This window comes from Setaria viridis, chromosome 8, assembly GCF_005286985.2.
Source record: "Setaria viridis chromosome 8, Setaria_viridis_v4.0, whole genome shotgun sequence".
Lineage (NCBI taxonomy): Eukaryota > Viridiplantae > Streptophyta > Magnoliopsida > Poales > Poaceae > Setaria > Setaria viridis.
In genome coordinates, this window is record NC_048270.2 from 4,960,156 (window position 1) to 4,984,881 (window position 24,726).

Below are 24,726 nucleotides of genomic sequence, written 5' to 3' on the forward strand. Positions count from 1 at the left end.
TACCCGGACCCAGGGATGCACCCCCACATGGGACCCCACGTCTGGCCCGATCACCATGTGAGTTTCAGGCTACACCCCTACCAATCTCCAGCACGTCAAGCGTGGGTACGAAGTATTCCTGATCATAGAGTTTACTAACCTACTGGGCTTTACTGGTCCCATACCCAGTAAGTGATCAGATGCTTATCACTTGATCAAAGGTTAAGACAACGAATTGGGCCTTAACCAAATTAATCTAGCAGATAGAACTACATCTCTAGCTTCTGTCCGATTTCACTTTCCAAGTTATTTTCCATAAGCAACATGTATGACTTAAAAGTTTTCCTTAAGGTTGGTAAACCAAGCATGTAAGCAAGTAAGCAATTCTAGACTTGGGTATCTTCTAAGGTTTGAACAAGTGGCAAAGATGTCCTTAAAACAAGGCATGATCATACACAAGAATAGGTTTCAAGCAATTCCTAGACTTAGTGCATACATATAGCAAATAACCTATAATAAGTCACATGAAATAACGACTCCAAAATAGATAGGTATAAATGCACCGGGGCTTGCCTTGTTCGTTAAAAAGATTAGTATTCTCCGACGGGTTGACTTCACAGGGAACTAACTCAAAAACTTCTTCGGACTCCGAAGGTCCTTCTGAAAATTCCCAATATTCTCCTTCCGTTGCTTCGGGATCTATGGCATAATACATGCAGGGGTTAGAAATGCAAAATTTTGAATAACAGACTATACAACTTTCCTTCATGATAAAGTTGCAAGCCAATAAGGACTATACAACTTATCATGATAAAGTTGCAAGCCAACACACAAAAATCCAAAAAGGTTAACCCATAATTTTATTTTTCTTATTTAACCCTCCTTATAGCTTTTTCTTTTATCTTTAGAAAAAGTTATAATTATTTTCTAACTTGAAAATCTAATTTCCTATGAGTTAAGAATAATTTGTGATTAAGAAAGTGTTATTCATGTTTTATACATTTTATAAATATTAAGTATTTATTTAATTACCTTAAAAGGAAGGCATTAAATAAATACCCGAATTTTTATTATTTTTCTAGGGTGTAAGAATTTTAATGCGTAAAGGAAAATAAAACAAGCCTAACAAAATCGGTTTCACTAATTTTGGACACTCCTAGAAATTTCTGTGATTTAAATGGTGTAAAACGGATTTAAACTAATTATTTTACTAAAGGAAATCTAATTTTCCCGAAAAACACCCGGATAAACTTTTCTCACCCAGCCCCACTCTACCCTCTCTCACGCGCACTGGACCCCACGACGCGGACCCACCTTTTTCCTATTCCTCCTACCTGCCGGCCCTTTTTCCTTCAGACGGGCCCCGTGGGCCGTTTTTCTTTTTCCTTTTTCTTTTTCGGCCCGACACCGGCCCAACGGCCCTCTTCCCTTTTTCTTTTTCTCCGTGAGGCTGGCCGGCTCCCACTGGGCCTTGGGCCTTTTTCTTTTTCCGGCCGACCGCGCTAACTCCCTGGGCCTCCGACGTGCCGGCCCAACCACCGCCCGCGCCCCGGCCTCCTTCACCTCTCCGCCTCTCTGCCGCGTGGGCCTGCTGCTCCAGGCTTCGTCTTCCTCCCGCCAAAACACGCGCGCAACAGGGGGTGGCGCGACTCGCCGGCCGGCGCCCCACCGGCGGCGAAGCTAGACAAGGATGGCACCCCTACACCTTCACGCACCCGTGCGCGGCAACAGCTCCTCGAAAGATGGCCGGAGCCATCCCCTCCACGGCGACGGGCGGCGACTCCCTCGGCCGGTCGTGGCTACTCACGACGACGGCACAACCGACTCAAACAACTACCTTTATACCATTCTAGGACCCTAAGGACTCGCCTAAGACTACTCAAGAAGGAAGAGAAGCAGCGCGAGGTGGTGCTCACCGTGAGCGGGCGGCGCGGCGACGGCGGACAGAAGCGGCGGCGGCTCAAGGCGTGACGGCGAAGAAGCTGGGCAACGAGTTGCTAAGATTGTTGGTGGGGTGTAGGCGGAGGTGTAGACGGAAGGAATCGACAGGAGCTGCGGTGTGGCGGCGGAATTTTGCTCGGCGGCGGGGCTTGACAGAGGAGACGTTGGCGGCGGTAAAAAGAACGACGGTGAAAACGGCGGCGCGGGAGCGGTAGATATTCAAGCGTTCACCGTGCGCATGGGCGACACCGTGGCCTACCCGTAGGCTTATGTGGTGAGGAGGTGGCCTAGCTAGACGCGCTGGCGAGCGACCGACGACGGCGGCGGCGACACGTCCCGCTGCTCTGTCACCGCTCCTCTTTTCTTCTTCTAACGCCCGTGATCTTCAGAGCTTCACCGCGGCCGATTCCCAATCCGACGACGCACAGGTGACTTAACCGAAGTTGCAGATAATCTCGAGTCCTCCAACTTTTATTTTGGTTCTACCCCGAGATAAACATCCAACACAGTGCAATTTGAATTCTTTTACCGGCTCCAACTGAATTTCCACTGAATTTTGAGTTTCAGTTCGTCAGTTGACAGTGGTGTCGATCTCACTTGGTGAACCAATTCAGTGACCCAATCCTTTTTTTTGAAAGAAACAGGAGGGGCCAGCCCTACTGAAATATATTAAAGAAAAGTCTGAAAATATTACAGAGCAAAAAACACCAAAACAACAAACAAGAGAAAAGAAAAAAATAAGGGACAAAGAGGAGCTTCAGAGGGAGAGGATCCAATCTAAACAATCCTGACTTAAAACAGAGTTCATCCTATGCGAAGCCACTAACGAGAGCTCAGACAAAAACTTAGATCGAGTTCCTGAAGTCGAAGGATCCACATTATTAAAAGTCCAGTCATTCCTTGTGGTCCAAATACTCCAAGACATGAAATGATGACTTCCATGAAGAAGGCGGAGTTCATCTGCCTTCTGATCTGATTGAAGATATGCACAGACGATCTTGTGGATACATAGGAAATCCCAATCGAATTCCAGCAGGCTTTTGCAAAATTGCATCTTAGAAAAAGATGTGTTATCGTCTTCCAGTCCAACTTCTTCTCAAACGTGTTCTACAATCTCCAAAGTTTCCATTTTGCCCAAGAACACCTACTCCTTTTGATCCCCATCTCTCTGAATTTAAATCCAAAGTTGATCAGATACTGCTGTTTTTCAGACTTAGGCGTTTTCAGTGATAGTCAAACTGTGACAATGTGCTGACTTTGAGCTACAATTCGAAACTGTTCCCTTCCCTGTTCCTGGCCAACAACACCCAAATCTTGTAGTCCAAAGTTCATACTTCAATATAGTATAGTTGTCCTGATGCACTTATTTGCAAATTTCTTCAGAATTCAATTTTGAAAACAGACTCTGCTGCTGTTTTTCTGAGTTCTTATTTTCGGACGAGGAACAGTAAACACCATTTTCCTTTTTCTTTTCTTTGATTCCTTTGAGATAATTTGCACCATTTTGTTCCAAATTCTTGATCTCTAAGTTCTAATCACTCTCACACTTGCATTCCACATTTTTGCCGAATTTTTCTGAATTTCAATTTCAAAATTCAAATTTCGGTCAAATTTGATCCGAATTTGATTTTTGGCCAATTTCTTTTTCTTTTCTTCTCAATTTGCTTTTAATTCTTCAAAGTCATTTAGATGACTAAATTCGCAGCTATTACACTCCGGTTCCCTCGGGCGTTCAAATTCGAGGCCACCCCTATCTCCAAGCGTGCCGCCCCTATAAAAGCCGCCCTCCCCGGCCTCAAACATCCCGTAGCAGCGCCCCCAAAACCATAGCTTCGCAAGCTCCAGCGCCGCCGCTCTCTCTCCCCCGCAAGCCACCGCCGTAAGGTGAGCCCTGCCGCCTCTTGCCTCTCCCCGAGGGCTCAAATGAGTTCGCCGTGTTCCCCGCACCCTTCCCGTGCAATCCGCGCGCGAAACCGAGCCCCGGAGCGCCGTTTCGGCCAACTCCGTCGCCGCCGCTCGTCGCCGCTGGCCGTCTGTTCCGCCGCCGCCGCGGTGTCGCCGATGACCACGACCGTCGGATCCAGATCCGACGGCCCGCAGCAAGTCAACCAGATCGCGTACCAGTCAACCGCGCCACGCTGTGTCACTTTTGCCCTTAAGCCCTCGTCTTTTCCGCAAATCAACCCGTGGTCCAATCTAGTTCAAAAGTATTTGTGTTTTGGTCCTGTTTTCTTTCGGTTTAGACCCTGAGTTTCTCTAAAATCAACTGGCCGTCCTAAGTTGCATTTTTGCAGTTAAACCTTCGGTTTATACGCGTAATTATGTATAGGTCCTTGGTTTTTCGCAGTTTGACCCTAGAAGTTTTGTTTTTCTCGGAGAAAAGCCCCTGGATCTTGTTTTAATCATATCTTTTACATCTTAACTCCGTTTTTCGCGTTCTTTATATCCACGTGTTCGTTTTAAAGCGTAGATCAATTTTACAAGCTTGTTTTCTCTGTTTAATTGTGATTGGTGTACTGTTTTCTTACTTTATGCCCATATTTGCTTGTATGTGCTCGTGTGACGTGTGTAGACGTTCAGCAGTTTGAGGGATTTGAAGATCAAGCCTTCGAGGAGTACGAACAGCAGGAGCAAGGCCAAGAAGGCAAGTCGTGTTCTTGATCACTACTTTTTAGTCCTATACACCTTTACGCTAATTATGCTATGCACATGTTAAGATTAAATTGATGGGTCCCAATTAAGGTTTGCCTAGATTGAATTTACCTTTGCCTTGATCAACTGGGTTTACTTTTATGTGGGTAGTTCATGCTTAGTGCCTACTTGGTATATGGTGGTTTAACTGAACTCAATGATTAATCTTTCTTTAGTTCTGTTATACCTTGCATTAATACAAGATCATGAATGTATAATCGGAACATGGAGCGACCACCCAGGAAAATAGTACTACCACAAGACTAAATGGCTCTGGTCTTAGCTAAATAATTAGAAACTCTAGTCTGGGGTAATCTTACCAAAAGGGCAAGAGGGGAGTGCGTTGACGGGGTATAACACTCGCTCTCTTGGGAAGTGGGCTTGGCTAAGACACTATACCCACTAGGGGATTGTTATGCTCTGCTTCGGCCTGAAACCTTAGCGGGTTACCACTTACTAGCGAATCTTTGTAAAGGCCTCGTAGCATCCCTATGCAATCACACCTCGGAAGTGTAGTATGGTGCCTTGCAAACACCGCATGGTTGGGTCCAAAGTTCTTTTGAACTTTTATGTGACTTGTGGGTAAAGATGTGCCACCTCTGCAGAGTGTAAAACTGATCGATCAGCCGTGCTCACGGTTAAGAGCGGCTTGGACCCTCACATGATAATACTATCGAAAGATGGACTTAAATGGTTGTCATTTCATGCATATGTTGTTTACTTTATTTATGCTCTTGTTTAATTTCGGGTGGTATGAACTTATACTTAGTTAATTGCTAATAAAATTTGACCAACCTCATTAAAAGCTGATGCTAATTAAGCCTTAGCCATACCTTGATTTGCCTTACACTACACTATTCCCCACGACTTGTTGAGTACCAACCATAAGTGTACTCACCCTTGCAAAACTGCTGTTCAGACCAAGATAATCCGGTGGAGTACTTTGACGACTTTGAGGAGTTCTAGGCGTACGGTTCTTCAGTCAGCTGCCTGTGGTGTCGTCGTCATCTTCAGAGTTCGCTGCGTAATAATTTAGGCTTGTGTTTTATTGAGACTTTCGGTCATGTAATAATGTTTAATACTCCCTCTATTCGCTTTAGCATTGTCTTTGTTATTCACTTATGTCATACATGTGTGTAACTTCATCCTGGCGCACATGTATTGAAAGCACTCGGTTTTGTCCTTAAAATCGGGTGTGACACAAATACAAAGCTCGGTTAGTAGCTATAGGATTCAAGCATCGATATGGTATTGATTATGAGTATACTCTCAGCCCAGTTGTGAATTGTTAGGCTTGTTGTGTCAATTGCAGTTTCTAGAGGATGGTGCTTAAGGCAACTAGATGTTCAGAATACGTTTCTTCATGGTGTTCTGGAAGAAGAGGTATATATGAAACAACCACTTGGTTTTGAAAGTGCTAAAGGACCACATATGGTATGTAGACTTGACAAAGCTATTTATGGTCTAAAACAAGCACCTAGGGTGTGGTATGCTAGATTGAGTTCTAAGTTACTTGATCTTGGATTTAATACTTCGAAATCAGACACCTCTCTTTTTATTTATCATAAGGCTGGAATAACAATTTATATGCTCATATATGTGGATGATATAATTGTTAAAAGTTCTTCTAGTAAAGCCGTATCAGCTTTGATGACTGGTCTAAAGAAGGATTTTTCCTTGAAAGACTTAGGAGACTTGCATTATTTCTTGGGCATCAAAGTGCAAAGAGATAAGGAAAGCTTGCTTCTGTCACAAGAAAAATATGCAAATGAAATACTAGAGAGAGCAGGTATGACCAAAAGCAAGCCTTCACTGACTCCTCGATCAACATCAGAAAAGCTCTCAAGATATGAAGGCAAGCCGCTGAGTGCAGAAGATAGTATCCGCTACAGGAGTATAGTTGGGGTTCTTCAGTATCTTACTCTCACTAGACCTAATATAGCATTCTTATGTCAACTTTTACATGCACCCACCACAGATCATTGGATAGCTGTTAAAAGAATTCTCAGATATGTCAAACTTACTGCTAGTCTCGGGTTACACATTCAAAGATCCAACTCATTGTTGCTAAGTGTTTTCTCAGATGCTGATTGGGTAGGAAGTATTGATGACAAAAAATCTATAGGTGGGTTTGCAGTATTTTTGGGACCTAACCTTATTTCTTGGAGTGCTAGAAAGCAAGCTACTGTCTCTCGTTCAAGTACAGAAGCGGAATACAAGTCTATGACTAATGCAGTTGCAGAAGCAATATGGATGGAGTCACTACTCAAAGAGCTTGGTGTTAAACTTGATAAACCACCGTGTCTCTGGTATGATAACTTGGGAGCAACATACTTGTCAGCTAACCCAGTCTTTTATGCTAGAGCCAAACACATTGAAATTGATTTCCATTTTGTCAGAGAGCGTGTAGCTAAGGTTCGGCTTATTTCTACCAAAGAACAGATTGCTGATGGCTTTACAAAGGCTTTACTAGTTGGGAAGCTCGAAGACTTCAGGAACAATCTAAATCTCAAGGCCAAGGAGATTTTAGATTGAGGGAGGATGTTAGAATTAGTTAAGATCTTCTTGAAACCAAGTCCTACTCATGTAGATCTCAATGTGTAGGTTGTTGTGCATGAGATAGAGATAGAATAGATTGTTTACTTGAAGATCAAGTAGTAATCCAAGCAAACTCTCATGTCCACGTTCCACCAAATTCTCACAGTGTGTCCGTGAAGTACCTTGCAAGAATCTGAAATGTGGCTAGGATGTTGATTCCGGACAAGAGAATAACATTTGTTTATGTGTATGTAGGGTGCCGTTTTTATTCATGAATCCATATGCAATTATTAAAAATAAAAATGCAAACAAAAGTTAATCATGAATAAAAAAATGTCCACGGCAGAATTTTAAGTCCTGCATGAATAAAAATATATATCTAACTTTGTGCTTATGAAGGGATACTTTAAATCTTTTTTGGGTCATCGCACACTGCGCTTGGATACATAGAAGGAACCATCATACAATGATACACTGGTGGTGCCGTGCACACTATAACAAATACAGTAATAACCATCCTCTTGTGCTTCATACACAAACTACAAATACATAGCTTAATTATACATGTCACACGATGTAAAACATTAAGAATTACCTTCTCATCAAGAAGTTCCGAGTGACAACAACATGAACGCACATCGTGTGATACAAGTAATCAATGGAGGCGAAATACGAATACCGCAGTCCCTTATATAACAACATAATGCAGAACACCACCCAAAGGCCAAAGATGAACCCAATAATCATGCTCAGGTAGATGGACTTCACCATCCCATTGTCCTTCTGCTCAGGCTCATCAACTGGAGAATTACTTGCTGCATTTCCAGGGCAACCCTTTGGGAGCGGAGGACCACATAAACCAATATTTCCAACATACATTGATTGCGGGTCATCAGTTGCTAGCGTCTGAAGTTGATTCCCTGTTGGTATTCTTCCGCTTAGATTGTTATATGAGAGGTTGAAGCTGGCCAAAGAAGTTAGAGCTGATATGCTTGAAGGGATCTCTCCAGATAGCTCATTATGTGACAAGTCGAGGGACTCCAATGCCTTGAGGTCACCAATGTTATTGGGAATTCTCCCGCTTAAATGATTCCAAGAAACATTCAAGCTTTTCAAAGCAACCAGAGCACTAATGCCTTGAGGAATTTGTCCAGTCAAATTGTTACATGATAAATCAATATTTACCATGTACTGAAATCCTTTAGTAAATTCAAGCTGTTGCCCTTTGGTTAGAACTGACGTGGTCTCTGTAAAGGAAATCATAGAACTATAAGTTTCGATGCCAATTCCAAATCCTTCTACTTCATTAATAAGGCTGATGCCAATTCCAGGTCCTTCTACTTCATTAAGGAGACTATCTCCGTTGGAGCGAGCCATTGCACTCAAGTTCACTATGGGCTCAGGTATTTGACCAGAAATGCGGTTACATGCAAGGTCAATATATTGAAGCCCTTGAATCGTTGCAAGTTGAATGGGAATATTGCCAGAAAAGTTATTGGACCGCAGTCGTAGCCATGCTAGGGATGGCAACTTATCTCCTAACCATGCTGGCAAATTCCCAGAGAATTGGTTATATGCAAGATCAAGGAAAACTAAATCTTGGGACATCTGAAGAGCTGACGGGAAAACTCCTGAAAGATTATTGCTATTTAAGTTAAGTGCAACCAAATATTTGTACGGACCAGAATCTCCTTTGCAAGTGGGCAACTCTCCTGATAACATGTTTCCTGATAGGTCTAGATTCTGCAAGGATTGCACGAGGCACAGCGAAAATGGTATACTGCCAGAAATTGAATTGTTGTAAAGAGCAAAAGTATGTAAATACTTCATGGCTCCAAAGTCTGGCAGTGTTCCTGATAAATTGTTTCTGGAGAGGTCAAGATACAGTACGTTTCTTGGAAAAAGTGGAACTGGACCTGCAAATCTGTTACTGCTAAGGTCAATTATTTCTGCCGCAAACATTTCAAGACTTGCTGGTAATGTGCCATTTAATAAATTTTTTGACATGTCCAAAATGAAAGCCGTTGAAACTACGACCCACAACCAATCAGGTACATTGTCATATATGGTTGCATTTGAAATGTCAAGAACATCGATACTCCTTTGCCATCTAATCCATGATGGGAACACAGGTCCAAGCTGGCATGACCTAAAACTGGCCACCTTTAATTTGAATGAAGGAATCCAATTCGAGTGTACCCCCATGGAAAGAGAGTTATCAGACATTTCTAGTACTTGTAAATTTGTCAATGCTTCCAAGTGCTGTTCATTTATTTCACCAACCAGCCGGTTAGAACCAAGATTTAATATAGTCAAATTGTTAAGCCCTCCTATCCAGAATGGTAAAGGGCCCGTGATATCGTTACCATTCAAATTTAAGTAACTCAGATTCTTTAGAGGCTGTAACCAATTTGGAAGGTTCCCACCCAATTTGTTACTGGAAAAATCCAACGCGTACAGCTTGTTCCATGAACATTTTGGAAGCCTGTCCATCAAATCACCTATATCCCCAGTGATATTACTCTTTGAAAGATCCATAATCTTCAAGTTACATAGGTTCTCCCAATTCAGTGGTATCATACTCGTAATATTGTTGTCACCTATATAAACTTGCTCAAGTGAGGTCATATTTCCCATCTCATAAGGAATTGGGCCTTGGAAGCCAGATGAGGAGATGTCAAGATGAGTCAATGTCCTTATATGCCAAAACCAATTGGGAGAAATTGTAGTATGAAAGGAGTTCCTGCCGATGTCCAATACCTTAAGTGCTGTTAGATTAGAATGGCTGAGAATGGTAATTGTGTTTCTTAGATGGCTGTTACTTAGATGAAGAACTTCTAGTGACGAAAGGCTGCTCATTCCATGAATCCAGTCTACTGCGGCGCTAAGATTCATCCCGCTCATGTCAAGGTACTTTAGTAGGGAAAGATGTGACACCCATGTAAGGCTATCTGAGTATAGAGAGCCCCCGTAATTTGAATTAAGATCAAGATAGACGAGCTTGGATAAGTTACCTAGCTGCGGAGGCATTCTCCCCCCAAATTCCGCCTTGGAAAGGTTGAGGTATTCAAGACTTTTAAGGGAGCCAATAAACTTTGGAATGATTGAACCATTGAAGTTGTTACAGCTCAAGTCTAAATACTTCAGATGCTGTAATTCAACTAAGGAGGAGCTGATCTCACCTCCGAGTGCGTTCTCAGAATGATCAAGGTCACCATGGAGATCGAGCTTGACAACATGGCTGGTTCTGTTGCTGCAGTGAACACCCTTCCACTGGCAGCAATCCTCTCCCTGCCATGATGAGAGTTGGCCCCTGGGATCTGATAAGCCGGCCTTCAATGAGAGCAGCGCATCCCTCTCACTTGTGATGCATCTCCCATTCGATCTCTTAGCTTGAAGGGAGGAACTTGAGGGCATGGGCAGGATCAGAAGCAGCCAGGTTAGGACTGTTCCTTGGAGAAACAGGAATCTCACCGCAGCCATTTTCAGCACGTATGAGATATGAGTGCAGTATCAGCATAGCATTCATTCAGCTCATCTTATTCGATGGCATCCATTCAGCAGTCAACTAACGCAAAAGTCTTGGTTGTATCATCAGCAATGTTATACAGTCGTCTAGTCGGACCTAGTCGCCATGGTGATTAGTCGGTCCTAGTCGTCCATACATACAAGGACCACAAATAATGATATGTATACTATATAGTATACAGCAAGCATCGACACCACAAATAATGGTCAGTTGGCGACTTACTTCAAGCAGGAGCAGAGCAAGCACTAGAACAGCAGCAGAGGAGAGCAGAGCAAGAGCAGAGCAGCATGGATGGTTCGGTTGCTGCAGTGGACACCCTTCCACTGGTAGCAATCTGCCTCTCCTTTCCATGATAAGAGTTGGCCTCCCGGATCTGATAAGCTGGCCTTCAATGAGAGCAGTGCACCCCTCTCACTTGCGATGCATCTCCCATTCGATCTCTTAGCTCGAAGGCAGGAACTGGATGACCTTTGTCGGATCAGAAGCAGCCAGATTATGGCTGTTATTTGGAGAAGCAGGAACCTGACCGCAGCTATTTTCAGCACGCACACCCTTCTTCTTCTATTTGCAAATATATATCGAAATGGAAACGTTCAGTTCATCTCATTCGTTGGCATCCGTTTCAGCAGTCAAAGTCTTGGTCGTATTGTCTGAATGGTAGCCTCCACATTTCACCATCAGATAGGAAAGATCATATATTTTCAGTCAATTAATGCTATGAAAAGACATGAGTACATTAGACGAAATTTCTTATTGAACGTGTGTGGACCGCCGTGTTGCATTGACGATTACCTATCACTCCGTAGCATAATCGCACAGATGTGCAAGTCTTGCAGTTAAAGCCCACATAATGATTTATCTTTATTTTTTTATTAAACAGAGGGGTCAGGCCCTACTGGTTATATATTACAATGATTGATGAGTTATGTACAGGTACTCCGTTTCAAATTGTAAGTCAATCTAACTTTTTTGGAAAGTCAAAGTATCTTAAATGTTACCAAATTTATATAATAAAGTACTAACATTTATGATACCAAATAACTATTATTAGATTCTTTATTATATATATTCTCATAGTATATCTATTTGGTGCCATAAATCTTTATAATCCTCTCTATAATTTTGGTCAAACATAAATGGTTTGACTCTCCAAAAAGTTGGAAGGACCTACAATTTGGAACGGGTGGAGTAATTCATAAGAAAAAAAGAGAGGATATTACAATATATTCTATGGCCATAAAATCTAATTGATGTATGATACGCCTTATAAAACCATTTCTTGCCGTCCAATTGGGGTAGGCAAGCATCTATTCCTTTTTGTGATGTGATGCGCCGAACCATTCTCTGCTAGCATATACAAAGACTGCTAGTTCAGGTCGGCTTCTTGTTTAAGCATACAGGAGTATCTGCCGATGCAGTACCAAATTTAGCAGGTGAAGGGAATTGCATCCATGCTTAATCACAGTGCACTCTCCCTGTACAGTGTGACACCCACCAAAAGTAGTACTGTTTTTCTTTTCTTTTTTCTTGAGCTTTGTGATGTGTTTCAGCTTTTGTAATGTAAGGTCGGGCGTACACAAGCATACTTGAAACACAAACATAGCTGAATTTACAACCAACTGGAGGTTTCCAGTCCCTCCGGTCGACAACACATCACGCGTGCATGCTGGGTCGCTGGCCCACCATCCCCTCCCCATGAGAAGATTAGGCTCCTATCGACCCCAACCCCCGCAGACCTTGACCGATGACCGGTGGAGAAACTAAGAGGGCTCGGAAGTGTGCCGCAGCGGCAGCAGTGGTGCCCTCGTGCAGCGACGAGCACACCCTCTCCTCCTGAGAGTGGAGAGCTTCGCCACTGGGGAAGGATCGAGCAGCCTATGGTGTAGCGGTGCACGAGCCCGGTGAAACGAACCGGATTTTCGTAAGGAGAAATCCGACTCCCTGTATCCTCATGATAGTTCCTGAACCAGTAACTATCACGTACAAAACTTATTTCAATATAAATATTACTTCCATATCACAATAACAATACAAATTTATTTATTACATCCCAAAATTTGAGATTACGATATGGTACGTACCCCTTGGGCTAAACGACATGAATAAAGTCAACACAGCAGTAGCTAGCTTCTAGAAGCATCTCCATCTTCACGACCACCTCCACAGGCTTTCTTGAGCATAGCAGAGCAACCCTCAGTCGTACGATCATCGTGGTTGTTGTCGAAGTCGTACTTGTAACCTGCAAACTCACGAGCTGTCCCCAAGCTGGGACAGGTTCACGTCACCATCCATATGTGTCACACCCGGTTTTTGGACAAAATCGAATGCATAGCATATGTGTGCCGGGATCCGTTCTCACATATATGTTGACTTCATAATTGAATACATCAAAGACAGTGTTTCAAAACATAAACAAAACAGTTGGTAACTTTATTACACTCCGAAAGATAGACACAAAGGTTTTTAATTGTTTCACGTTAACTTAACACGAAAGAAACAACGACAGCTTCTCCATAGGCTCTTGACTGGTGAACGCTCGTCTAGAACTCCTCGAAGTCATCGAAGTACTCCGCGTCGTCAAAAGCTTCTGAGCAGCATTGGGCAAGGATGAGTACACCTATGGTTGGTACTCAGCAAGTGGGAGAAATTATGCAAGACTAACAAGGAGAGGTTGATAGGCTTTCAGCGGTTAGCATTTTTAGTTGATCACATTTTATTAGCAAGCACATATTTACTAGGTGTAAGTTTATACTAACCCAATTAAGCATAAAGAACCAACATTATCCAAAAACCAAGGAACCATGATTTATTTTCATCTTTAAGTTCAATTATCATGTGAGGGTCCAGGCCGCTCTTAATCGTGAGCATGATTAATATATCAGTTTTAGACTCTGCAGAGGTTGCACATCTTTACCCACAAGTCACGTAAAAGTTCAAAAGAACTTTAGACCCAACCATGATGTGCAGGCCAGACACAATACCACACTTTCAAGATATGATTGCATAGGGATGCTACGAGGCATTTACAAAGATTCCCTAATAAGTGGTAAGCCGCTAAGGTTTTCGGAGCGGTAGTGTGCATAAACCTTCCTAGTGGGCATCGTGTCTTAGCAAAGCCCACTCCCCAAGAGGACTGGGTTATACCCCATCTATCGCCGCCCCTCTTGCCCTTTCGGTAAGATTACCCCAGACTAGAATCTCTAATCAATTAGCCAAGACCAGAGTCATGATAGTTCTTGTGGTTGTACTATTTTCCTAGGTGGTTCTCCATGTTCCGATTAAATCAAATAATCTTTTAATTATCTAGATGTAACAACAATTAATGTCATGATTAATATTCTCAATATTATAATATTACCATCCCAAAGTAAGCATCTAAGCATTTCTATCCAACAAGATTTAAATCTGGTGTTCAAGGGTTGGGGAAAAAGATTAGTAAATCCTTAAATAGGTATACTGTCAAATTATGCAATACAAGAAATAGTAAAGTGAATTAACAGGCTGTTATTGGGATGAAAAAAAATATGAAGGAGGAAACCACTTGCCTTCCTTGACAAACTGCAGAAACTTTTCTTCTAACTGCTGCTCGTGACCTTCCTCGAACGGCACGTCGTCTACACGATCACACAAGTAAAACAAGCAACAAAATAAGAAACAATACACCAAAACAGATTAAAAGACTTAAAATAAACTCCTAAAACTAACGTTCATGTAGAGACAATTGCGTGAACACGAGAATCGCTAAAACTGGAGTTAAAACGAAGAAGATATGAGATAAACAAGGTTGTGAGGACCTAAACAGAATTAACCATAGTTTACAGGGGCTAGCAAGAAAGATTGACAAGACAGAGAGAACAGTATTTTAGAACTAAGAAAAAGAGCATGGCTAGATCTATAAAAGTGCATATGTCTCTGATTAAATTGGAATATCCAAAAGGTTCAGGAAGTTTTCTATGAAGGTTGCAAAACACAAAGAAAAGAAACATAATTAAAGGATTCCCTAGGGGAAAGAAGGGTGAGCTTCTTCTTCTTCACTCACGCCGGCGCAGGGAGCGGCTCTACCGGCGCTCCGGCGTGGTGGGAACCTTAGCGGCCGGCGCAAACGGCGGAGGGGAGAGAGGGGAGCCCAGGGGTTGCTTACTGGCGGCGATGACGGGCGGAAGCAGCGGTGCACAGGGCCGGCGGCGGAGAAAGAATGGTGGCGTCAGCGAGCTTTGGTGCAGGCGGCTTCGGTGGCGATTGGTGATGGGAAATGGGTGGAGGGGCGCCAGGTGGAGGCGGGGGTGTGTTTTATAGGGGCGGGAAGGGAGTGGAGGCGGTACAGGGGAGAGAAAGGGGTGGTAGCTACGGCCATTAATGGCGAGTGAAGGGGAGCGGCGGCTATGAGCTGAAGGAGAGGAAACGGAGGGCGGGTGGTGTCCGTGCAGGAGGCGAGCGGGCGTGGGGAGCCGGAGCGGTGACGGGAGGTGGAGGGGTGCGAGGAGGCGGAGGGCCTCGGCACAAGCGGTGCAGGCGCAGGTGGCTTCGGGTGTGGCCGGAGGTGGGATGAAGGCATGCTAGGTAGGCCCATCCTATCAGTAGAAGGAAGAGAGAGGGAAGGGGAGGTGGGCTGGCGGGAGCGTTGGGCCAGCGGGAGGCAGGCTGCTGGGAAGAAAAGGAGGGAGAGGGAAAGATGGTTGGGCTGGAAGAAAAACAAGAAGGAAAAAGGAAAAAGGCCGGTTGGTTGGATTGGAGAGAGAGGGGAAAAGGATTGGAGAGAGAGAGAGGAAAAAAAGATTGAGGGGGTTTTTTGATTCAAAATTTTTGCAAACTCAACTCAAATAAAAACCAAAGCAAACAAAAAACTCTATCAATCACTTGTTGATTCTAAAATTGTTTCAAGTGTTGTTTAGATTATTGAAGGCCGAGATTTATTTCAACAAATTTATTAAATCCTTAGAAAAGAAAGACCACACATGTTGCTTACATTATTTTTTTGATGGAATTTTGGGTGTTACAGTATGCAAGCTTTAAGTGGCATAATGCTAAGGATCAAAAGTAGACAAGGAGTAGGCTCGAGTTTCCTAAGTAGCAGCAAGCATAAAGATAAACTGCATATCCATCATCCCAGTCTCCCAGCACATCGAGCACACTTGCCTTGACAGGCTCCCTGTCACCAACATCCTAACTCCAAACTAGGGTCCTAAAGGGAAAGGGAGCAACTTCCCCTCTTCCTGATTGCAGATGCGGCTCACATCACACACAGGTAGCTTTAAGGGGGACGTAGCGATATCCCAAAATAATGGAGAGTCGTGACATCACAGGGGTGTCCATGACCGAGGACACATCTATACGTATAGTTTTAACTCTGCAGAGTGTGTACACCTGGACCCATCTTGGAGTGAGCACAAACAGTCCGTCGATCGAGAGAACGTCACCCTACCGAGCGAAGAACCTGGGAGTTACGATATCATGCTACAACCGGGCTCGAATGCAATCCCTGCAGTGGATCACCCCGGAACTGTGAAGCACTCCCACCGGGACCAATCGGGGGCAAAAGCAAATCAGGGGGGCTAAAGGTCAACACCACTCCCCCCTACACCGATACTCAATCCTACGACAGGTATGGTACTGTTACAACCTAGCTTAATTAAGTCATGTTTAAATCCTAAATAAATTTGTTAGCGCATAAAGGTGAACTTTGACAATAGTGAAGGCAGGTGAAAGGACACTTTTGCCCCTCACAAGTTAAAACGTTGTTTGAACAGTAACTAGAATTTTTTCTTAAGAACTTAAACATCTGTCCAACTAAGAGTTGTAGAACTCAACTTTCCCGACAACTTTTATTTTTGGTGTTTTACCTGAATCTGAGCAAAAGTCCCTCAAAAACTCGAAATTTGAATCTAGGTTAAATTGAGAAAACACTTGAAGTCCCAACTTTGGGGCTCATTATTTCGAAATTTCTAATATAAACTCAAGCTAAACTCTATACAAACGTTTTAGAGCTTTAATCCCTTACCAACTTTGGTTAAAGGAGCAATGTTGAAATCTGCACAGAAGGCTTTCGAAATCCCAGTCAAAGCCACCTAGTTTGGTCAACCTAGCCTCTTGGCAATTCCGGCACCTTAGTGTGGGCTTATCTCTCAAAAGTTGAACGAAACATTAGAAAAATCCTTTATAAGAGTTTGAGAACGAAGCTTATACGACAACTTTGTCAATTGAACTCTAGTCCGATTCGCCTCCGAAGCCTTTCAAAATCGAAGCTCAAGTCAGCCAAGCACCTTGAAAACAGCCAACCGGCTGATTTTTCTCTATGTCCCAAAAATCGGCGTTCCTTCAAACTTTGGTGCCTTGCACCTCCAAATCTACCGTGAATTTGAACTCGGTTCAATTATAGAAGTTGAACTCTGATACGAGGACTACAACTTTTGTAAAGGGAGTTAATGCTGTGCTGTTCAAGAATCGGGAGATCTAGGTGCTTGAAGACCGGCCCGGTGAAATGCTCGGCCAGAGCGCGCCCAAGCGCTCGTGCGTCGCGCTATGCTTGCTGGCCGCCCCGTGGCACAAGCCCACTGGCGCCACCCTGTCACCCCGTCCTCAGCCGTGACAACCTAGGTCGATGCGCCAGAAGCCCCGTTGAGCGCGCGGACGCCCTGCCCGCTGCCTCGCCTCGCCTCGCCCGAGGGCACGCCCCGCTGCTGTCGAGCGCGAGCCCCCGCGCCCACCTGCCAGAGCACCGCCGCCTCCGCCAACCGCCACCCCAGCCGTGATGCCGCGGACCCAGCCTCGCCAACCTGACACCCCGACAAAGCCGTCACTCCCGCGCCGCTCGCTTCGCCCGCGCCTGCCCACCTCGCCTGCAGCGCCCTCGCCTGCAGCGCCCTCGCCTGCCGCGCCACTTCCCCCTCCTCTGTCCGCCAATGGAGCCATCACCATTAATGGCCGCCGCAACGCCCCGGCTTCCCTCCGATCCCGCCCGCCAGAGCCTCGGCCCCGCCTCGTTCGCCACTCCGCCCTGGCCCTATAAATGGGAGCCCAGCATCGCCGGTGCCCCCTTCCCCCGCTCGCCCCCGAACCTCGCTGCGCTCCCCTGCTTCCACTCTTAGCTCCGCCGCACACCCTCTCCTTGGAGCTTCCCATTCCGCTCAACCCCGCACCTCGCTGACACCTCCAGCCGCTTCGCCCCTACCTCGCGCAGCTTTAGAGCCCGTCGGTTGCCCCCGAAGAGCGCCGCTGCCGCCGAAACACCGCCGGACTTTGCCGCCACCCGAAGCTTCCCGCCGTTCCGCCCGACTGAGCATTCCCGTCGCCCCCAACCGCTTCAAACCAGCCTAAAGTGAGCCCATAAGCCCTCACGGCCCCTCACCGTCCCAAGACCGCCAGCACATCGCCGAGATTTTGCCCGCCCGCCGCTGTGCGCCGCCGAGGACCCAATTGCAATTGGGGAAGTTGAATCAGTAGCCTTAGTGCTAAAACCAAGGACCTTTGCACGATTAAACTGTAGACCCAGGGGCTAGACCATAAGTTTGCCACGATTTATCTTTTTAAATCGGCAGAATATATGTTTAACTTTGAAAATTTCACCAAAATTCGTAGAAAATTCAGAAAAATGTCAAACCAATTGTGAGAAATTCACCAAAGGCTCTGTTCCACCCCTGGAACCTACGGTTAAAATTTCATGACCAGTTTCATTTAAGTTTCTGCTATAAAAATGTTAAGTATAAGCTACCTTAATGGAATAAAGGTAATATTAGAAGAGATACAAAGAACATTCAGAAATAGGATAACTTTCTGATCTAAGTTGAGTTAACAAAAGTAAGTGTTTATATGTACACAATCGCCATCAAATCAACCCCCAGCTTGTACCACACCCCACATTCCTCGTGTGGATAAAGAAAGTGTAAATCGTGTTTAGGTGAATGTGGCCCTAATATAACTTTTTCCTCAGCACTAATTCGTGTTTACATCCTACGAAAAAGTTGAGAATTTAACTTGATGCATTGCATTTCGTGTAGAGCTGAACCTCGCAGACGGGACTTTCGAGCTTCACCCAGCGCCAGAAGAAGGAGCCGTAGCTGAGCTGCAGCCTGCCGGAGCCGAGCCCGAGCAAACCGAAGACCGGTTCGCTACCTCCCCGCGTGAAGGCAAGCCCCGGAACATAAATTCCTATGTTTAAATACTCATAATATATTGGTTGTTTTGATTGTGCATTTACATTTTTAGGAATTGATTGAAACCATAGATGCATGAATTAGTGCTCTTTGATATGAACACTAGTATGACAGGCCGAGTAGTTGCAATGCTTAATAGGACTCGGTAAAAGTCGAGTGATTGACTGTCACTCGCGAGTTATAGGAGTTGTTCGCTTTTCCGTTTTGTTACAACTATAAGGACAATGGACGGGGCAGGGCTCTGTGAACTATTTTGGTAGTCGTTGGAGTGCCCTGTCTGTCTACATGAAAAATTGGACTAAGGTCGAGATGTGATAGTGTTCGTGATCAAGTGTTTGAAAGTACTAATCTCATACCTAGTATGGGATGGGGAAGCCTAGTACCTGATTGAACCAGCACGTGAGCACATCGTTCCACTATCTTTGGAACGGAGTTCCCTTGCGGCCGCATGTGGTGACAAGAGCGGTTATAGAATGGCAGAGGCCGGGTCTATGGAGCCTTGTACCAAGGGAAGTGGGTCCGACACGGGTCAGAGAATTGATGGGGACGGCGGACAAGTGAAGCGACCCTGCGTGGTGCGCGGATGTCTTGAGATTAGGTTCGCCATGCATGGTTAAGAAATTTGAATCGATTCATCTGCCTCTCATAGTTTGGGACTGCTTGATCGCTATGCTACACTGAGTAAGAATGGAACTTGGTGATGATATTAATATTAATGATTGTCACAAATTGTTTGGAAACTATGCTTGTTTAGTATAGCTGCTAACTTAGACAGGTAAATGAATTTAGAACCTGTGGCTAAAATATTGAAAGTAAGGACCTACTCTAGTCGCTTTTGGCAAAAATAAACCCCAGAGCCAAAAAACTTGCATGTCTAGGTGTTGGTGGATTAGTACCACCAGTTGGTTAAGTCTTGTTGAGCGTAGTCGCTCAGCCTTGTTATGGCATATCTCTTTCAGGTGATGTTGACGCCTCTGAGCTTGCTGCAAGTGGCACTTGACCTCCCTAGCTTTCTCCTAGGTGGACGGTCAAGTGGGATCCCTCCTCGGACGGCGAGGATCGGGATCATTGATGTCATGATCGGCTTCGTCATGATGTCCAGCAATGACGTTAGCTTCCGCTTATTTATCTCTGCTGTTTGAACTCTGCAACTATGTTTGAATTTCGAACTCGATGTTGTAATAATCCTGATGCACTTGTTAAAATCTGGATCATCTAATGAAATCTCTGGAACCACTCACCTTCGTGTGAGCTATGCTTTCTCGATTTTGTGTCAAGTGGTTTATCAGATGAAATCCGACGGACTACCAAGTTAACTTGATTAAAGTACATGATCGCGTGTTAGGTGACTTAAATGTGCTTTAGCTAAGTTAATTTGGGCGGTTCCGCCACAGGTACCGCACGTGCTAGTCTCAACCTGGACCTAAACCCATAATTCGGCGAGTGGCGTGCACGTTTAACATATTCCCGTGAAGCATGGCGACCCACTCAGTTTCAGATCGGGGCGAGCTCCTAACTCCCAAAAGCACCTCCACAATGTGGTCCGCAACGACATCCGTAACAGGTATCACCCCCAACTCCTATGCTCCTCAACTGTGTACTCGCAACAAGTACCAAATAGGAAATGTCGGAGAATGGACCCCAAGCCCCCAATCCGAAGATTGGGTTGTTTAAAGCTCACCCCCATCAAGTATCCCAACATCACCTTCTCCTACCAGTTTTAATCCCACACACGTCAACAATTCTAATCACAATATCCCATACACATGCAAGCATCGCACATAGGATGTACAAGTTGTATGGTAGTAGGTCGAACATGGATTCAAGGCATATAAAGAAGGCTATGCAAGGTTCATCATCATCATGTGAGGAAATAAATCTCTAGCATACTAATTTAGCAATGCCTAATGGGTATTCAAATTGAATGGGCGTGAATCTAAGTAGTCTTCCGCCTTGTAGTAGTCCTTGAACAGCTCTGGCTCCTGGTTCAGCTCCGAGTCTCCGGCAGCTCCTAATTACGCAATTACCATAATTACCGAGAGTCTAGTTGCAAAGTAACTCGAAAAAAGATCCAAATAAGAACAAAGCCTATTCTAATGTGTGCTGCATGATTTTAGGAAAATTATGAAATTGGTTTCATAATTTTTAGAATTATAATGACTTAGTTATGACTTTTTGAAGTTGAAAACATTTTCCGGTATTTTGATATGATAGGCGAAAATAGGAAACAAAGAAGTTAGCTATTATCTGGCCATAGGTCAGCTGCAATCTGGATGCAAACTACCACAAGGGTTTATAGGTAGCTTTAGAGGTTTATATGCGGGTAGCTATGCTTGTGTGGCAAGTTTTTGGTTTTTGGGGATGAAAACAGGAAGCTCTGACTTTGGAATCGGAAGTTCCGGTTTGAAACAGGAAGTTCTGGTTTAGGGAAACTGGATGTTCCGGTTTTGAAACAGGAAGTTCTGATTTAGGAAAACTGGATATTCTGATTTGGAAGCTGGTAGTTTCGGTTTTCCATGAGTAGATCTCTCCCCATGGGGGCAATTTCCTGGGAAGGGCTTTGGATGGTCCTGGGAAGTTAGGGTTCACCACTCAAGGGTTTGGGGTTCATTTGGGTGAGACTTTCTAAGGTTTCTGGAGCTACTACAGGCTGGGTTGAGCAAAACTAGAAGTTCCAGTTTGGAAACTAGAAGCTCCGATTTTGCTAAGGGTTCAACCATGACAGGCTTTGCGCGCGCGAGTGTGCAGTTCAGGTCACGGATGCGGCGGCGGTTCACCCAAGCAAGCGGGCGTCATGGGGCTCACCTTGTGGGCCTGCGAACGAGGGAAGAAGTGGTGCGGTGAAGAGGTGAAACGAACGGGCGTGAGCTTGGCGGCTCTCTAGCGGGGTAGCAGCGGTCTTCTCCTCCTCCAGCATCCTCTCCCCATCCCTACACCCCCCTCTCCCTTCTCCTCTTCTCCAAATGGTAGCGGGTGAAGGGGAAAACCCCAATTTCGGATGGGGACGGGAGTGGTTGGTGTGGAGCTCTAATAGGAGGTGGCTAGGGTTCTGAGCGGTGATGGACGGTGGAGGATGTGGCAAGCATTTGGAGGTGCCCACGCGAAAAGGTGGCATGAGCGGGCCGGCATCGTGTGCGGAGCGCACGTCGCTGTCCTGCCCGTGCCGCGCGCGTGTGCGTTGATGAGTGGGGCCAGGTGGTTAGCGACTTCGGTGCGGAGGCGGTGTGGACAGAAAACTGAAAGTTTTGGTTTTTGCTCCAACCTTAGGTTGGGTTGTTAGGTGGGTGGGCCGGTGAGGTTAGCAAGATTGGTTTGGGCTCAGGTTAGGTTTAGTTAGTTCTTCTAGTTTGATTTGTATTTGAATTACAAATCCCACTTAAATAAATCCAAATCAATTCCAAATGAACTCCAAAGATTCACGCTAGCACTTATAATACTTAGCATTTCATTCTAATCTATAAGTTAATTCTAGGAGTTTTGAGAGACATTCACTGAAGACACTCTTATAGTTTCGCAAATTTCACTCCACAACACAAAATTTTTTGAAATGCATATTTTTGCAAATCCAAACATCTTGTAAAAATATGGGATGTTACACCTGGGGGGAGCAGCTGCAACTGGCGGCGTGCAGGGGAGCGCGTAGCGACGGTGCTATGGCAGAAGCTGGCGGGAGCATGGTGGTGGCCCCGGTGAGTGACCGCGCTCGGCTATGGTGACAGGCCCAGAGAGTGACAGCGATTCACAGGGAGGTTAGCGGTTGCGCATGACGCACGGCGTGGGGATGCGACGCAGCGGCCGCGCTCGCAAGCTCCCGGAGTCATCGCTCCTTTTTTTTCTTACCTTTTCTCTCTTTTGTTCTAGATTTTGTTGCAAGAGTTTTGTACAAAACATTTTCATATTCTGTTCACAATTTTTTCTTCAACTTTTCTCAAATTTTTTGCTTAGCTTTTCTGAATATGTTTTGTAATTTTTTGTCTCAACTACGTCTTCCAATTTTTTTCTACCAATTTTTTTAAAAAAAGGTAGAAAAAGTTTTGCGTCAAAAAGGTTTTCATGTTACTTTCTTGTTTATCAAAAACTTTGTTCAAATTGTTTGCTGATATTTTTGTTTCAAAATTTTGGTTTCCTTTTTCTAAAAAAAATTACATAAACTTTTTTATTCTTGCAAAAGTTTTTGTTGATTTTTGTTCTTGATTTTCTAACCCACAATATTGTTTATATAATTTTTGCAATATCTACGATTGTGGACGTATTGGATGGGGCACTAGTTGGTTGCAGCATCAGCACATGTGTGCATGTGTATGCTCGTGTCGGGAAAGAGGAAAAAATAATGGTGTAGATGGTACGGAAGCTTGAAAGACAAAGTAAATGCGGTTGGACATCCACCCATGTAGGTGTGTCCTAGCATACCGAAGTTAGTAGTTTTACGACTCGAACTTTATAACTACTATAACTACTAGTAAGGTGCCCGTGCTTTGCAACGGTACCCTATTCAAATACTATCTTTAATTTATACATAATGTTCAAGCAGTTTGTTTTACATACAAATGGAACAAAACACGATATTTATAATTAAATTATAAGTAGAAATATGTCCCATACAAATCTAAATTATAAAATAATCCTAGATTTGATTCAATGACCATATAGAAATCATATATCAACCAATGTTAAAACAGTCCAACAAAATTCTGCCTTCAAGAAAACATCTTGTCAATTTTCTTTCTGATGACGCGATCCATGTCAGGTACGAACCGGATGGTTTTTCGGGTATTGTAAAAGCACGTTTACCTGATGGTGTGTTATAGCCAGTAATCCCTTCGTTCCAAATTATAAATCATTCCAATTTTCTTGGAGAGTCAAACTATTTTATGTTTGACCAAAATTATAAAAAGAATTGCAAAGGTTTATGACACTGAATAACTATAAAATATATTTAATTTAAAACTAATGATACTTATTTGGTATCATGAATGTTAGTAATTTATTGTATAAATTTGGTCAAACTTGAGATGTTTTGACTCTCCAAAAAAGTTAGAATGACTTATGATTTGGAATGGAGGGAGTACAAGCCTTTTTTTTTCTTTTCCTTATGCTGGAGTGGAGTGATATATAAGTAGAACTATTGTGATCATCAAATTGTTGCAAAGCATGTATATAGCTATATGGATTTGTTAACCAATTACGCAGGAGGCTTCGTAAATTACAAGGATTCATTCCCAAATGTTGAAACAACTCTGAATCATGCATACATACTATACATCCTACATTATATTAAGTGGCCAATTCTAAAAATCAGATTGTTAGGGATTATGGGCGCGTTCTGCATTTGCCAGCTTAGCTTCTTTGTTAGGGATCGGATTGTTTTAGTTCTGTTTTCCAGTTTTCGTTCTTCTCCTTTCGTTTTGGTCGCTTATGTTCCTATGAATTCTGAACTCTGTATTCTGTTTCTTTCTTCTCAATGAAATGACCAATTCTGAAAATCAAGCATCCACACTCTTTTTCACGGCTGATTGAAGGAAAGAAGAGACGAATTCGTCCAGGTTCAACTACTCAACTTAATCGGTCATCTCAAAATTACTGACGACTACTGCACAAATGCTTTCTTGTAGGTTCTCTGTTCTCGCCGCATGCACCGAGGAGGGGAGCCATCGTCTAGATTGGGAACCTTGTCGGCTATATGGGTAGCACAGGAGGTCGGGAGCTTGGTGAAGTGACCGGGAGGATGGCAAACGGCATAAGCAGATTGATATGGTGGAATCTTTTATTCTTTTTTTCTAAGCAAGCTCGGAGGGAGGGTGCGGACGGACGAAACTATTGCTTTATTGTATTATAGAGACTAAATGAACCCACAAATTTTGATGGGTATATGACTGAAATCCAACGAGTAGGTTTCGC

The 24,726-nt window shown here is 44.1% G+C and overlaps 1 protein-coding gene across 1 annotated transcript; it reads right to left on the reverse strand.

Moving 5' to 3' along the window:
• Positions 1–7,651: 7,651 nt before the first annotated feature.
• On the reverse strand, positions 7,652–11,250 carry LOC117866532 (receptor-like protein EIX2). Its single transcript, XM_034750763.2, has one exon. The coding sequence runs from the start codon at positions 10,630–10,632 to the stop codon at positions 7,741–7,743; it is 2,892 nt and encodes a 963-aa protein (XP_034606654.1). The 5' UTR covers positions 10,633–11,250; the 3' UTR covers positions 7,652–7,740.
• Positions 11,251–24,726: the final 13,476 nt, after the last annotated feature.

Coding starts and splice junctions, on each gene's coding strand:
- LOC117866532 (XM_034750763.2), bottom strand. CDS start 10,632: ATGGCTGCGGTGAGATTCCTGTTTCTCCAAGGAACAGTCCTAACCTGG.